At 45.4% G+C, this 16,165-nt stretch overlaps 4 protein-coding genes across 5 annotated transcripts; 3 read left to right on the top strand and 1 right to left on the bottom strand.

Moving 5' to 3' along the window:
* The first annotated feature begins 607 nt into the window (after window positions 1-607).
* Window positions 608-5,355, top strand: LOC128722175 (RNA-binding protein cabeza-like). 2 transcript variants are annotated; one of them, XM_053816015.1, is made up of 6 exons: window positions 614-725; window positions 1,141-1,243; window positions 2,109-2,143; window positions 3,684-3,790; window positions 3,894-4,621; window positions 4,712-5,355. In XM_053816015.1, exons 1-6 carry the CDS (start codon window positions 638-640, stop codon window positions 4,752-4,754), a joined length of 1,104 nt encoding a protein of 367 aa, XP_053671990.1. In that variant the 5' UTR covers window positions 614-637; the 3' UTR covers window positions 4,755-5,355. The 2 variants fall into 2 exon arrangements, with proteins under 2 accessions (XP_053671991.1, XP_053671990.1); XM_053816016.1 differs by lacking the exon at window positions 2,109-2,143 and having other exon boundaries at window positions 608-725.
* A 2,007-nt stretch (window positions 5,356-7,362) lies between these two features.
* On the bottom strand, window positions 7,363-9,343 carry LOC128720323 (broad-complex core protein isoforms 1/2/3/4/5-like). Its single transcript, XM_053813988.1, has 5 exons — window positions 9,128-9,343; window positions 8,877-9,050; window positions 8,396-8,579; window positions 8,177-8,335; window positions 7,363-8,105 (listed from the first exon to the last, which is right to left on the bottom strand). Exons 1-5 carry the CDS (start codon window positions 9,341-9,343, stop codon window positions 7,363-7,365), a joined length of 1,476 nt encoding a protein of 491 aa, XP_053669963.1.
* A 1,188-nt stretch (window positions 9,344-10,531) lies between these two features.
* On the top strand, window positions 10,532-13,407 carry LOC128720200 (kallikrein-13-like). The gene is made up of 2 exons (XM_053813857.1): window positions 10,532-10,642; window positions 12,366-13,407. Exons 1-2 carry the CDS (start codon window positions 10,532-10,534, stop codon window positions 13,356-13,358), a joined length of 1,104 nt encoding a protein of 367 aa, XP_053669832.1. The 3' UTR covers window positions 13,359-13,407.
* Window positions 13,408-14,296: 889 nt separating this feature from the next.
* On the top strand, window positions 14,297-16,150 carry LOC128720189 (lysosomal acid glucosylceramidase). The gene is made up of 3 exons (XM_053813845.1): window positions 14,297-14,378; window positions 14,466-15,873; window positions 15,939-16,150. The coding sequence occupies exons 1-3, from the start codon at window positions 14,297-14,299 to the stop codon at window positions 16,036-16,038; spliced, it is 1,590 nt and encodes a 529-aa protein (XP_053669820.1). The 3' UTR covers window positions 16,039-16,150.
* The last annotated feature ends 15 nt before the right edge of the window (window positions 16,151-16,165 follow it).

Genomic DNA, 16,165 nt, shown 5'->3' with positions numbered 1-16,165 from the left:
ACAAACTAAAACAAATCAATTGTGTGGTATATTCTCTTCATATTTTCAACAAAAAGACAAGATTATCTGCAAAACTGTCATGTTGGCATAAAATTTATGTTCTGTAAATTGCATTTGGCTCACCTTGCTTGAGTACACAGGCACGTCTGCCATTTTCTGCATAAAAACAGAATTCGCGGTGTTTCATCCTTCTTCTAAGCATCAATTTAGCGTACTTAGTGAAATTTTATTCAACAACATCACAATGGCTGATCGTAAGTACCTTAACAGATTCGTTTTTTGTCCGTCGATTCGGATTATAATGTACAATCACGTCTTAAACTGGAATTCTTGGTCAGTGCGGCGAAAAAGATGGCGTCGTCCATCTTGAAAAGCAAAGCATGCTCGTCAAACCCATGCACCTTCTACTTGTCATGAATAGGAAGTGTTCTATGTTCACTTCTGTTGAGCAATTGTTAGCTGAATTTAAAAACAATACTACGCCGCATCGTGCAACACACTAGTTGATACGAATTGACTTATTCTTCCATTTATTGCGACAGAATACGGCGGATACGTCAGTAAGGATTTTGGGAGCGCACCTCCGTACAGCGTCCCTCCGCCACCGATTAACCAGAGTTACAACCAGCCTCCCCCGATGAATAAATTTGGCGGTGGTAGTGCCGGTAGCTACGGACAGCAAAGTTCCGGTTCTGTCGGCGGTGGTGGATACGGCGGACAAAGTGGTAAGTCTTGCCTCTGTACCGCGGGGTGGAGCAAGCGCTTGGGAATGCATGGGTCGAGTAACCTATTGTGTTGTAAATGAGTGAAAGAGATCACAAATGCAGACAGTTCAAGGTCACTTTACGTATTATTTATTTCATAAATAAGAAAACTTTCGAATCAAAATCGAGTCATAAATGAGCTCTTTGTGGCACAACACTCGACATTTTAGGCCGATATGATCATTGTTGATTGAAGCACTTTTATAGTTCATTCCATATTAATGAACAACCAGTTTAGTTCCGTGGACCAAATGTTCAAAATACGATTTATCACAAATGACGTGAAAGGAAGAGCACAACAGGGAAACATTTTCTTAGCCCGCCAACATAAAACGATAGAATCAAGCGTTTTTTTTTTCTTTGCGTTTGCTTGCAGATTACAATGGTGGTGGCCGTGGTGATGGAGGAGGCTACGGCGGTGGTAATCGTGGTGGCAACAGCTACGATAGAAGAGGTGGTAACCAAACCGGCGGCTACAGGTGAGCATCGATAGCAGAGTCTGTAGGTTGTAAATAATCTCTCCCAACTATCCACTCGTTTGTCCAAACCAAATCCTTCTCTTTGCTATTTTGCTCGCGTATGATCCAGAAGGTATATAAAAAACGCAAACTTTTCGTTCTTTGTTCATTATCGACTTCAGAGGCAGAATGTTTGGAACAATCCATTGAACTATGATTATAAATGTCTCTAGCAACATTATGTTGCTCTAAGTATTGCACTTGGTATGGTTAATCTAGACGAGTCGAGTTTGTGAGCCGATGTGTGAAATGCTGAAACACACTGCTTAGCAAAATATATTTCGCATCTATCTACGGATGTGCTCTTAAAAGCTCATCATTGATGTGATACTGGTGAGGTGGATGCACAAATACTGTCCACTTATTATCGATAAGAAGAGCCAAGAGTCGTCTAATCGTCGCGTAGTGGTTTGCATTACTTTCGGTTTCTACTTGAAATCGCAAGTTGTTAGTACAAATAATCCCAATATTGTTATGCCTTAAATTTTCTTGGAGTTAGATTTCCATTTGTTCATTTTTGCGTCAGAGATGGTAAGATTTGTACCAAACAAGGACAATTCTACTGCAAGTTGTTTCCCTCAATTCTTAATTTTTTCGCCACGATTTTCACATTATACATCTGGGCGGTTTAAACCGAACCAGAATAAACTGCTCTTGAAGGAACCCTTTTAAAATTGTGTGCAACCTATTTCTACCTCTACTTCTACACAACCATACTACTGCTACTACTTCTACTGCTACTACCTCTACTCTACTGTGTATGTGCGTGTCCGTGCGATGAACAACAAATATGTAACGAAATGGTGTTTGGTTTCATGTGTTATAGCAGTGGCGGCGGCAACAAGGGTGGTTATAACAAAGGTAAACACCGAGCGACTGTTCGGTGAAAATATTATTTTTTCACTGTTTTATTATTTTATATAGTACATATTTCTTCAGCTGCTACTAGTATTAAAGTGTACCAAAAGATTTCAAGCAAAACATTAAGAAAGAAGATAAAAATACTCCTAAAAGGAATCTTTTAGAATTCGGCTCATCTCGAGCCTTCCTGAAAATTGAAGTGAGATAAAAATGTCGAAACTTAATTGCAATATGAGTAGATATCTAGTAGGATCTTGCTGTATCAGAGCTTTTTTCAATATGTATTTTGAATTTTGTTTCCGTTTATTTTACACTTCTTGACTCTACAGCTCATTTCTTCTTGATTCTCTGCAGAGCCTACATAGTTATCACAATATTTCAGTTCATGCATTCCGATAGTTGTTCTTAGGTTACTACAAAGTTCTTTCGGTTTGTTATCATTCGGTACATTTATTTAGTATGCTGCTAAGATACATTTTAGATGTTAGGTTGGCCTCAATTTACGCGTACGGTCAAGTGCACACAAACAGCTGCCCAACTTATTATATTACCACTTATTGTACTCAACATTATACTACTTCCCTTTTGCTCTGTATCAGAAATCTTTTGAACTCGACAACTGCATGAATCTCTAGTCACGTACGGCGAAACAATTCTCATACATGTAGCACATACGATGAAGCCGAACATTATAATTGCTGAGAGGCAGGCAGTGGGTGGTTGGGAGTGTTTGTTACTTTTGTTTTCAGTTCATTCGTTTACATATGCAAAGCATTCGAGAAATTTAATGTAGTTTTGTTCCGATGTACATTAATATTATTTCTATTTTTTGCGTTGTATTGCTGATTTAAATATCTGTCTTCGGGCTATTGCTGTTAAACTTGTTTTATGGTTCTTGTAAGAGAATATTTTTGTTTAAGATACTATATAACTTAAGATCAGATAACTTGTCCTCTGTGTGCATTAAGAAATATTCGTTCTACAATAGAAAGGCACCAAAATGTCGCAAGGAAGAGGTGGTATCGTTATAAACAAGTGCCTATCAACACCCGCCTAGCAAGCTGCCGGTAACTGGTGCAAAACATCTGTTTAATTTCTGCGGTAAAAAATCGCCTCTAGACACACGCTGTAAGTAGTGTAAAACGGAAATTCAACGACACAAGGAAGGAAAGGTACCACCCCCGTCATCATCGGTTAAGAAGGTATCGAGCCTGAGAGTTGTTGCAATATGAAGAGAATTGATGCGATTTGAATTCATTCTTCACGGGTATAATCCCCACTGTAGGACAACGAACTGAATGAGCGTTTATCGTTTAAAGGGGGCAATGAGAGCGTTAAACACGTACAAGAGAAAAAAAAACTATTTAATTACAAGGAGGCGTACGTTTTAATTTTAAAGCGAAGCAAAACAACGAAACAGCGTTGCTTATGTAGCTTCTTTTTCTCTTCTCTATTTTTCTCAACACACATTCGTCTCATTGGAATAATTTCCGATACAATTCACTTGCCGCTCCTTTGACGAATTGCCTTTCTCAAGCAGAAGGTGAAATGATTACACAGGAGGATACAATCTTTATCCAAGGTATGACACCGGAGACCACAGAGGAAGAAATTGCTGAACGATTTGGTTCCATTGGCGTAATCAAGGTATGGTTAATACGGTTGCATGCGTGTTTGTGGTCATTGTGTGGAGTCATACTACATGTAGCACCAAGAAATAAACGGGCTTGTGTTTCCCTCCTGCTTTCAGCGTGACAAACGCACCCAGAAACCCAAAATCTGGATGTACAAGGACAAAGAGACGGGTAATATGAAGGGTGAAGCTACCGTTACCTACGATGACGCTAGCGCGGCTCAATCTGCCATAGGATGGTTCGATAACAAGGAATTCAACGGAGCGGTCGTAAAGGTAACCCTAGCCCAGCGATTCAGCAACTGGCAAGCCAAAGGTGGCGGTCGTGGTGGATTCAACAAGGGTGGCGGTGGATTCGGTGGTGGTAATCGGATGGGCGACCGTGGTGGATCCGGCGGTGGAAGTGATCGGGGATCAGGAGGCTACAACCGCGGCGGTGGTGGTGGCAGCGATCGAGAAGACAATCGTTCTCGGCCTCCTCCCAGCGGTGGTGCAATGGGTGGTGGTGCTCGTGGCGGATTTGGTGGCGGCAGCGGTGGCCAAGATCGTGAGGGCGATTGGAACTGCGGTGAATGCAGCAACAAAAACTTTGCATGGCGCAATGAATGCAATCGCTGTAAGGCACCGAAAGGTGATGGCGCTGGTGGAGGCGATAGTGGCGGTCGGGGAGGATACGGTGGTGGTGCCAACCGTAACGGAGGTGGAGGCGGTCGTGATCGCGGCTCGTTTGGTGGTGGACGTGGCGGTAGCTCTGGTGGCCAGGATCGCGGATACGGCGGAGCGAGTCGTGGAGGACGAGACAATGGAAGTGGTGGTGGTTATGGTGGAGGAGCGATGCGCGGCAAGTAAGTGTCAATGAAATGGCTTGAAAGTGCATGCAAACGTAAAACGCAGCCTGTTAACGTTTTTTTTGTTATTTTATTCTACACTTGTAGCGACAGAAACAACCGAAATGATCAACGGCAACGCCCATACTAAGGATGCATTTCCATGAAACATTAAAAACATTCACCCAGGGACGATATCAAATTTGTTTGTCAACATTTTATCTACACTAGAATCAAACTCAGAATGAATCAAGGCGATCAATCCGGTGTTTCCTATACATTGCAAGGAACCATGAAGATGGATGGAACGTATCATCAGGGAAGGAAACGAAGGAGAAAGAGATAGGTACACACGCTGTATAAAGCGCAAAATAGCAAATATACCGCAATGTTGTTTTGAATGATTGGGGCAAATTTAGTACACGAATTTTCCTCGAAAGTATCATACACCTTCTCATTCTTCCTTTCCGTTGTTGGGCGGGGATACATAGATGTTAAAAAAATGTATATGTATTATTAGTACATGTTTCTTTACTAGCCAATATGTGGCATATAAACGGTTGCTCTGGGCAATGAGCGGATGGTCACAGAAAGCAAGGAATAACAGCAGAAATCACTTGATTGAATAATTGTCGAGCATAGAATAGTTTTATAGTCACGATGCATCAAAAATATCCACCGTCCTCCAAAACCTGGGGAGATTTATCACTTAAAAGTCAGAAATTAATAAAGCTAAGATAAAACAACAGAACCTTAAACGATAGTCTCATTCAATTTAAAATGTATCTTTAGACACGGAATATAAAAGAAATGATTTTCCGTCGCATTTTGCCCAGGAAATGAAATTAAATATCATTCCCTCAGGTCATCAACATACGTGTAGACGAAAATTATTCTTTCCTTCATTTTGCTTTATTTTACGCCCAGTCAACATCTTTATTACCGTTATTAATATTATATTAATTAATACTCTATCTCTCTCTTTATATATATTTATGTACAATAATCAGGCTAAAATGTGGGTGAGTAGTACGTATAACGTATGTTACGGAAGCAGCAGAAATGTGTACAGTCACAACTCTGTAGAAAACTTATGGGTTTTTGCTATATAGTCTGGAATCAGATTAAACATGGCCAGTCGTATCGCATTTCTCTGCATGTGTTAAACAAAAACAATGCTTTAATCATAAACCCACGGATGGCGCAAAGGCTGCAGTAACACAACTTAAAGCATTAATCTACTTTTCTACCTTTCGATTTGTACGTATATTCCTTCTGTACGTTGCTATGCCATGCACACCAAGTTTGTTCAAGCTACTAGATAAATTATGGGACAGATTTTTCTTCTTTTTCATTCGCTTCTCTCGCCTACATATTCTATAGTTTTCCTTAAAACCACTGGTTTTTTATGTTATCACCATCACGCTAAATTGCAACTAAAGTTTGCCATAACTTCCAGCTGGAATATCGTAATTGATATAAGGAAAGAAGCTAAATATTCGGCCGTATATGTGCAAGCTAGCTTTCTTTTTCCTCCATCCTTAAAATATATGCATAAGTACACAGTACTGACGTGCTAGAGCGGGTTATAACAGACGAATGGCGCACGACACTCGTCCAACACATATAAAGCTTGATGAGAAACTCTGACATTCTGAGAAATGACCTATTCTTTCGGAGCTATTCATGCTTAGCACATTTCATAATTACGCTATGATAAAACCTATGCTTGTTTACTTAATTTGTACGTATAGCTGATGTGAGCATGTGCTAGCTCTTGAGGGTAGACAATTTAAATTAAAAAGAACAAAACAATTAAAACAATACTACTGCTGTAGATAAAATGAAATACGAATTTCCTTGGACAATTAGAAGACAGATTAAGAGCATTGACTCTTTACCAGTCGTTCCCGCGACACGGTGTCCTTTACATCCCTCGCCCAACACCTGCTGCTGTGTGGTACGTAGACCGGTCGTTCCAATATATGCTGGTTACTTCGACCAGGAACTTTGGCAAATACCAAAGTCGTTCAACTATGCCCATCGACATTTATGCATGCCTTTCACAGTATGTTACTTTGTCTATTTATGTATTTATACAGTTTGGCCATAGTTACATTTTGCCACGATGACCATTCAGCTGTTGCTATTTAACTGAATAATTTATCGATTATGGCCATGGTATGCTACATACCGTTTGGAACTGGATGTATTGATCGCTCCCTGTCATCATTCTTATGTTTTCCATATTGCACATGCTTCAGATTCGATTTACAGTTCCATCATCATCATAGCTACGTATTTTGATCTGGTTCTTCTGTCAAATTGGTTGCCACAAAGATGGATTGCTTGTTGCAAGTGGTTCATCGTCAGGATGCAAAATTTTTGGCGTGATCTGGTAATAAATCAAGGAAGTGAAACAGATTTAATGCAGATTAGGTACACGTAGCGAGAGCAACAACCAATCGCATCCCAACAGGACAGGTCCGGTCGCGGTCCAAACGGTATTGTGTCAAAGATTGGACGAACGATTGTTCCAAGGTCATCGTCATAGTTCTTATTCATGAATGCCTCAACCAACAATCGTCGTACGATCATCAATGCCCGACTTTAACGAACTTTTTACGTAGCCGGATAGTCAAGTCCTGCGTACGGGGATGTTCCGTCGAGATTTGACCCCGAAACTGTCGTGTGTTTATACCGCACGCTAACGCTTTCGAACCCTCCGTCGTCATAGGTAGGCTACCGTAACATGCTGATTACTTGATGAAAGGATTCACTAACTGTGATGCGTCATGATGATGGTATGGATTCCATGTGTTTGTTGCTGGTGCTGGTGCCTGTTGTTGAGGTTGCTGCTGCTGTTGAGCTTGTTGCTGTTGCGTTGGTTGAGGACCTTGTTGTTGTTGCTGTTGTGGCGGAGGTTGTTGCTGCTGCTGTTGCTGTTGTTGCTGCTGTTGCTGCTGCTGTTGTTGCTGTAACTGTGCTGATGGCGGCTTAGTATCGACAAGCTCGCCGTCACCGGTGCTGTTGGGATTGATCGAGTGTATCGATGAGTAATGTCGCTTTAGATAGAGCTCGGAATTGAAGTGCTTCTGGCAGATGGGACAACAGACGGCTGTCGGATTATGTATTAACCGCATGTGCTGCCGGAGGTTGGACACGTTCGAGTATAACCGCGAACACACGGGACAGCAGCGTGGTGTCAGGCAGTTCGCTTTGTCGTCCACTGACCGGTTGCTGTTCCGACTACTCCGACCCTTGCTTTTGTCACTATTGCTGCTGTTTCCTCCATTGCCTCCGCTGCTCCCTCCGCCGGCGCTGTTGTACTTCATGCTTTGTTCCGAGTTGACGGATATATTGTCTAGAGATTTTTCCATCCAACTGCTGTCGTCTTCTGATTTGTACTCGTGCACGTTATGACCATGTGCTCCAGATCCACCGGGTTGGTTACCTGCAGATCCAGGAACAGACGCGGCTCCAGTTTGCGTAAAACCCGCCACTGCAATCAGACCAACACCATGTTACTATCACGACTAAGTTGCGTGCTTGCCGTCAAATAAAAGCACGAACCGTTGTTCATTGTGCCCAAATGGCTCATCGTGTTGCGGGGCCCATGCGTGTTGCTCTTGTCCGCGTACGAATCCATGCTGCAGTACGTTGGAGATTGGTGGGTGCCCGCTTCACTGTCCAAATACTCTACCATCTCAACCTTCGGTTCTACGTCCGACACTGCGAAAAAATGAGTACTTGATCGTCTTTACTTTGGCGACCAGGACGCGAACTTACCACTGCCATCCTGCGCGCCAGATGGCATCGAGCCGTCGGCAGCCGTTTTGACACGCTTGATGTTCAACACCGATGATGATTGCAGATCGCCAATGTCCGCCCGTTTTCGACAGAAGTCGTCTAATAGCTGTTCGCTCTTTTCATCGCGGCGTATCGCATCCTGGTTCGCTGGTAGAATCAAGTCGCCCTGCATGTGGGAGAGAGCCTAGATTGATCGATTGTGATCGAGTGCGTGATCGTGCGTAAAATACGTCCGAGTACACGTGAACACAAACCATGAACAAGAGATGAATAGCCGAAACATGTATGTTCCGATCACTCGGATTACCTTACACTAGATCTGCAGAAAACCATCACCATCTACGCACTAAAACTGACGCTGAACGATACCTATATTTGCACTCTGGACATACTCTTAGTAACATCTGTCTACCTATGGCGCGTTATTTCAGTTCCGGCGGGCCTGATTCTAATTGATACTTACATTGTTTTCTTTACTTAGTCCGCGAATTTGTAATCCTTCGGCGGTCTTGATAAACTCCTTCAGATTTTCATTGGTGATGTGCACCTCTCCGAGGTACATGTATTGCAGAATGGCTTTCAGCACGTCGTATTTTACATCGTTCATAAAGAATACCGGATGCGGGGAGGGATTTTTCTAGAATTAGAAAATGCGTTTGTGGTTAATTGAAACATGCTAGCGAAGGCTTCAATTCACGCGTACTGAATACAGACCTTTAGTAGCTCCTTGAAGTACGGACTGCACGCGAATAACACAAGCTTGTGTGCCGTAAGCATTCGTCCCTCGCAAGCGAACGTAATGTCCACTAGATCGTCGTCTTCGCGCAACTTTTCGAACTGTGTGCTGACATTCTTCTGGAAGTTGTTCCATTTTAGATAGAATAGCTCATCGTTGTTGACAAACGACTTTTCCACCAGTCCAGACGACATTGCGCTGGCTCTCGACCGGAATACTGCTGGTTTGTTGTTGTTCACTCCTTCGTCACTAACGTTTGGTTACGCGGTGCGAGGAATAAACACGTATAGCACTCGATGCCAATCGGATCACGCTCAATCGCAGGGAAAATATGCACCTTAGCTTTGGAGAGCTACAGTTCTTGGGTTGAGCAGAAACAGTTCACAAACAGATTTCGATTGCGTACAGCTACAGTGGCTAGCCAAACGCTGCTGCTAAGCTTTGCCGATTTTCATTCCACCATTATCGGGATTTGCAGGCACAGCGCAAAAGCTGGGCGGTAGCTTTTCGTCGAGGAATTTTCGCACTTTTCACACCGTCCACTGACCATCGATTTTCAGCCTAAAGACACCTTGAAACTGGTACGCCAACGATGCCAGAAACAGCATTTCTTCGACGAATTAAACCATTAAAAGTAATTAGTTTTTTTTCGTATGTATTTTTGTAAAATTGACAATTAACTGTCATTAACAGTCCGTTCGATGCTGCTCATGCATTAAGAGTGCGTGCGATGCTGTTTCGAGCAGCCGTCGAATGCACAGTGTCGAATCACCAAACATTCTGCTCGAAATGCTGCTTGAATAACATATTTGGCAATTTTTCGCCTGTTCAGTATACAAAATAATAATAATAACTCAGAAAAAACTCCTGAAAAAGTTCCACATATTTTCTAAAACATGTATACTCAAGATATAATACCAACTGTCGGGAATCCGTGTTAGCGAACAGGATGTTTGCTGCATACATCGAGCAATTTGTTCGAAGGCATGCAGTTTCCTAGGTACAATCCAAATTGACAGTTTGGTCGTACCACGGCTGGAAACAACTTGCGTAAAATGGCCCATCCAAGTGTGGTAATTTGCAGAATTTGTCTCTCGAATGACGAGCTGCAAGTTTCATTGTTTAGTGCATATGCACAGCGGAAGCTATTGCTCACAAAGATACGAGTTTGTCTGCCTATTAAAATAACCCACGCAGACACGCTTCCCGTAACCATTTGCAACCAGTGCATTGTGCGGCTGGATCAGTTTTATGAATACTACTGCAAGTCGGAGACATCACAAAGGATTTTAAACGAAGGGACCAGCGCGGTACATCGACGCAAACCAAATACGAATGTTCATCAGGATAACACTTTGTCTACCAATGTAGACACCAGCCTTATGAGAACGACCATTCCTACCAATGGAAACGGTTCGATTACAGTCAGCGACCGTATTGATCCGATCCTCACGCAATCTCCCAAGGTGGACAATACCAGTGCTAATAACGAGGTGAGTCACCCACCACGTAATACGAATCAATTTGAGAACTGATTCTTATCCTATTTTATCTACTCATAGGAAACATCCCGCCATACGATCTCCCCTGGACAGACGCTCAGTTTTTTGCTTAAGGGACAGAAGGAAAAGCACAAAAGACAGCAAAAAAATTCAACTAAGAAACATGTATTTGCTAGTTTTTAGTGCATATGATTTTTTTCTTACGTTCCACCTTCCAGCTTTCCTTCGAATTTGAATACGATGTATAGCTTACTTTTTATTATTTGAATACGATGTACATAGCTTACTTTAAATCTTGTATTAGAACTTATTTGAGTTTCTTTCTGGTAACATGTAAAACAAGTAAAAATTCTTGAGAGAGGTCCTGTAAGAGAGTTTTATAACTCATTCGGTTAATCCATTTAATCAATTTTGTAACCACCATGCACTGGTTATGAAACCCTTATTAACCATTATATTAACATAGCCGTACGAGACAATTATGAGCGCACTGTAGTTACTAGATGTAATACATGTTATGAATAAAATCGAAAAATATTATTCAAACATAGCATAAACATTCAAATTGTATTTACTACGCAGCTTTGTAAAGAAACAAAAACACATTTACTATCAGCTTTTACTGCGTAATCCTTGCAAAAAAATATTGTTTGTTTTTTCGCGTTGTGTTCGAAAAGAAATGCCTTGTTCCATGTCGAAGTAAATGTTGCTTTTATCTTCCAGCTTCTGGATATGTAAACCACAATAGAGCGATATGATTCGGTGCATGATCTACCATTCGAAACGTGGTGAATCATTCTCCACCCTCTCGTCACTAACGATTGTCATTGGAGGAATCCTTTTTACTGGATGACATCACAGGGATTCCTCTGGGTTAACACACAGTATCATGAAATCGATGCTCAATGAATCGTTTGTGAGTAGCCCCGAGCACATGCTCACACAATGTTGGGAGATCCATGATTTCGAATATATTGCAATTAAGAAATGAGCGTACGCTCATTCTCTCAGATGCAGCGGTCTGTTTGAGTAAGAAAAATCCCCGGCATCGCGATTAAGCGATCGCCACACGCCGGCAAAAGCAGTCAATGTAGGTTTTTTAGCGCCAATCCAGTTCAGTCGATCTTGAACGTTCCGGACGTACAGTCAAGTGCGTGACTACAAACAAAAATGCACGCCAGAACCGCACTCATATTCCTGGTTCTAGCCGTCACAGTTGGTAAGTCCGGTAGATGATTGCAATGATTCGCGCCTGTCTAACCTAGCCCGTTTGGTCGTTTGATCCTGCAGGAAGTCTCGAATCTCAGAAGGCGTCGGAAGCGATCCAAGTTGGCTGCGGTGATCCAAACGATCGCTGCGTGCCGGTTCAACACTGTCCAGGAGATTACAAACGTCTCATTAGCGGACAGACGGATCCGCTCTTCTTGGAACAGGTCCGGCGTAGGCGTTGCAAACCGGTTGTGCGAAGGAAAAAGGCGGTCCATATTTGCTGTCCTCGGGAGGACATCGAATGCAATGTCAAAGGTCAGCCGGGCGCGTGTTTATTGCGGAACCACTGCTCAACGCTTCAATCGTTCACCGAACAGCAGCTGCTAGAAAATGAGAAGGAGAATCTTTGCTTCGTGCATGACCAAAAGGTGCGTTACAAACCCCTCGACTTAAAACCCCTGAATACACGGCGTGCTAACGAGTGTAATGTTTCCACCCTTTGCAGAACTACTTCTGCTGCACGCATCCGTTGTGTGCGCGCCACAAAAAGCTGTGCGACCAGCAAAGTCCAGAGGTTCCCCAGATTACGACAATCTACCAGAAATGCACCGGCGACAAGGACACCACCGGTTTGCTGGTACCGGAAGTGCTCTGCGACGAACGAGCGCGATCGGGCACGGGTGGCGAGGACACTCGCGTTTGCTGCATACCGCCCAAAACCGATCGCCTTATATCGCACCCAAACGCGGCCAAGCTGGCCAAGATTCCCTGCGGTACGATTGGGCTGATGGTCAAGATTCAGGACGGCACGTACGCCCAACGTGGAGAATTCCCGTGGATGGTGTATCTCGTCTACAAGTACAAAAGGACCTGCAGCGGCACGCTCATTCATCCCTCGTACGTGCTCACCGCACACCACTGCGTCCAGCCGGGACTGGAGAAGGTCCGGCTGGGGGAGTACAATTTAGAGGAAAAATCCCAATGTTCCCCAGGTGAGGCCGCCGGTGAGGCTTGTTCGCATGTGCAGGAGATCGCTATCAGTCAAAAATTCCGCAACCACGCGCACGACGTCGGTTTGCTGAGGCTAGCCCAACCGGCTTCCCTGGACGGGGATCTGGTGCGTCCGATATGCTTGCCGCTGTACTTAAACCTCCGGCTGCACGTGCCATTGACGGTTTCCATCACCGGATGGGGCCTGACGGAGAAGGGCAAACCATCCAACATCCTAATGAAGGCGGAAACGCAGGTTGTGACGAAGGAGAAAGGATGCACCAACGATTACGTGATTTGTGTCGGCGGACATAACAACAGCAATCACTGCAATGGAGACTCGGGAGGACCCTATCAGGCGCAGGGTACGTTCGGTGGCTTCAATCGATTTGTGCAGTATGGCATCATCTCGGATGGTTCGCGGTATTGCGCCACCCCGGATAGGCCAAGCCGGGCCGTGCTCGTCGCATACGTTATGGAGTGGATCTTGAGTAAAATGGTGCTGTAGCGGTGATCTTATACTACACCCAGTGCAAGCTGCTTCGTGATCATAATGTTACTACCTATTTGTTTAAAATATATATATATATATGCGTGCATTTTATTAGTGCAATCAGTGCCAAACCCCCCACTTTGCTGTTTGAACTCAATTTCTTTCGCTCGATGTTGAAGTTAATTTGATTGATACGTTGCTTCCGTAAATGAAACGTTTCCCAAACATGACCCCCGACCGAGAGGATCCAGCAAACGTAGCCTGGGACAGTCGGGAGACCTAACAAACATGTCTCTGCCAGTAGCTGCATTTGGTGGACGGATGGACCACCTTCACGTCACGGGTAGTGCCACAATTCGGCGTCAAGACAGGCCGTGTCACGTGCCCATGGCAACTGTTGGCTTTAATATGTTTTGATAGCTTACACACCGTGCTCGTCCGGATGCGTCCGCTCGTTGCAACTCAAACGCGTAGGCGAACGACACAAGAGCGCCCTCCCAAAAGCGTATCCCTTTGGTGGAAAAAGAGACCGGCTGTCGGGAAAAGACCGGCTGTCGGGAAAACCGGCTAACCGTGAAAACCCGGCTCTAGAGAACGCCACACGCTCGTCGTTCTCCAGAAGCCAAATGGCGCGCGCGCGCAAAAAAAAGGAAAAATCCCGACAAATCTTGCGTGTTTGCTTGCCTTCATTTACTTCGTTACGTAAAAACCAGCAAATTCCATCTAGTGGTCCGCGTTTCTGAATGAATGAACGCATTGTGCTCGGCGGAATTGATGTGTGCCCCCAGGCACACACCAAGCGTTATCGCGTTCCAGCAAGCGCTCGCGGACGGAGAAAGTGTTTCTCCGATTATCAGCCACGCTTCGAGAGGCCAGATTGCACAGGCCCCGCGGAGGCTCGGCTTGTTTCGAATCACACCCTACCGGTTCAGTTCCGTTCGAAGCGCGACACCATGCGATCGTCCCAGTGCGTCAGTAGATTAGTACGCTGGATGTTGTTGCTGGTGCTTCAGCTGTTCGCTCAGCCCGCTATCGGTAAGTGGGTGTAATAAGCGATCGCGTAGCCGGCCTGGTGGTGGCCTTGTGTAATAGTGGCCTCACTATGGCGCATCAACTTTCCAGGGTTGCGACCGTGCGCGTTGCGTCAGTACGCAAACGGACCGGTATGCGTGTGCAATGTGACGTACTGCGACACGCTGGAGTTTGTGGAACCAACCGAACCGGGGCGGTTTCTGCTCACCTCCAGCAGTAGTGCTGGGCTGCGGTTCGCGCTGAGTGAGGGAAATTTCACACCAAACGCTCAACGCCGGCGTGTAAACGCCGGCGATGTCGCCATTACGCTGCACCCCGGGAAGCGTTTCCAGACGATCGAAGGCTTCGGAGGCGCGTTCACCGGGGCTGTGTCGCATAATCTCGCCTCGCTGGAGGCTCCGTTGCGGGAAAACCTCTACAAATCGTACTACTCCCGCACGGAAGGCATCGGGTATCGGTTCATGCGCATCCCGATCGGTGGGTGCGATTTTGACCTCGCACCGTGGGCTTACAACGAGTGGCCGGTGGATGATGCGTACTTGTCGAATTTCACCGTGCTGGATGAGCGTGATCAGGCTAAGGTGTCGCAGATTCAGGAGCTGGTTCGTGTCACGGGTAACGAGGACATTCGCTTCATCGGAGCCGCCTGGAGTCCGCCACGATGGATGAAAACCAACAACGACTGGACGGGGGCGAGTCGACTAAAGCCCGAGTACTACCAGACGTGGGCCGACTATCACGTGCGGTATCTCGAGCTGATGCGCGCGGCTGGGCTGAACTTTTGGGCCATCTCCACTGGCAATGAGCCGCTGAATGGTGTGATCGGTTTCCTGTTCATTCACTTCATGAGTCTCGGCTGGACGGCCCCGGAACAGGGCCGCTGGGTGGGTAAGTTCCTGGGACCTACCCTAAGGAAGTCACCCGTCAGTGACGTGAAGCTGTTCGGTGGAGACGACCAGCGGTACACCTTCCCGTGGTGGTTCCAGCTGATGGATCAGGGACACCCGAATGCCACCAGTTATCTAGACGGGTTAGCCGTTCACTGGTACTGGGATGGTGTGGCACCGGCTTCACTGCTGGATCAGACCGCCGCACGATATCCTGACAAGTTGCTGTTCAACACGGAAGCCTCGCTGGGTGATAAACCCCTGCAGCAACACCGGCCCATACTGGGTTCGTGGGACCGAGCGGAATCGTACGTGCTATACGTGTTGCAGGACCTTCAGCACAGCGTGCACGGTTGGATCGATTGGAATCTGGTGCTGGACGAACGCGGAGGTCCTAACTACGCCGATAACTACGTCGAGAATGCGGTCATCGTCAATGCCACCTCGTGGACGGAAGCGTACAAACAGCCAATATTCTACGGTTTGGGACACTTTTCACGCTTCGTGCTGCCCGGTTCGGTGCGGTTTGAAGCGCGATCCTCGAGCAGTAACGTGTTGTTGGTGGCGTTCGAGCGGCCTGATAACAGAACCGTTCTGGTGCTGTACAACAAGTAAGTACCGGGTTTGTTATGGTTCGGTTTGATCCGATGATCGAATGATTGGATGGTCATTTTAGGGCGACATCACCAACGACGGTGCGCGTGGAAGACAAACGGTACGGGAGTGTCCGAGTGCGACTTCCTGCTAGGTCAGTGCATACGATGCTGTACCTGTGAGAAGGGAACCAGCTGCAGTAAGCTGAAGACTGATGAAACGAGGTGACGAAGCCTAGGATGAGCATCTTCAAAATCGGCTCGTAAACTAGTCGTATCTATCTACCGCATAGTTGTAATGAAATTTACC

Source organism: Anopheles nili, chromosome 2, assembly GCF_943737925.1.
Source record: "Anopheles nili chromosome 2, idAnoNiliSN_F5_01, whole genome shotgun sequence".
NCBI classification, from domain to species: domain Eukaryota; kingdom Metazoa; phylum Arthropoda; class Insecta; order Diptera; family Culicidae; genus Anopheles; species Anopheles nili.
The sequence above is the reverse complement of the archived record's forward strand: the minus strand, read 5'-3'. Positions and strand labels throughout refer to the sequence as shown.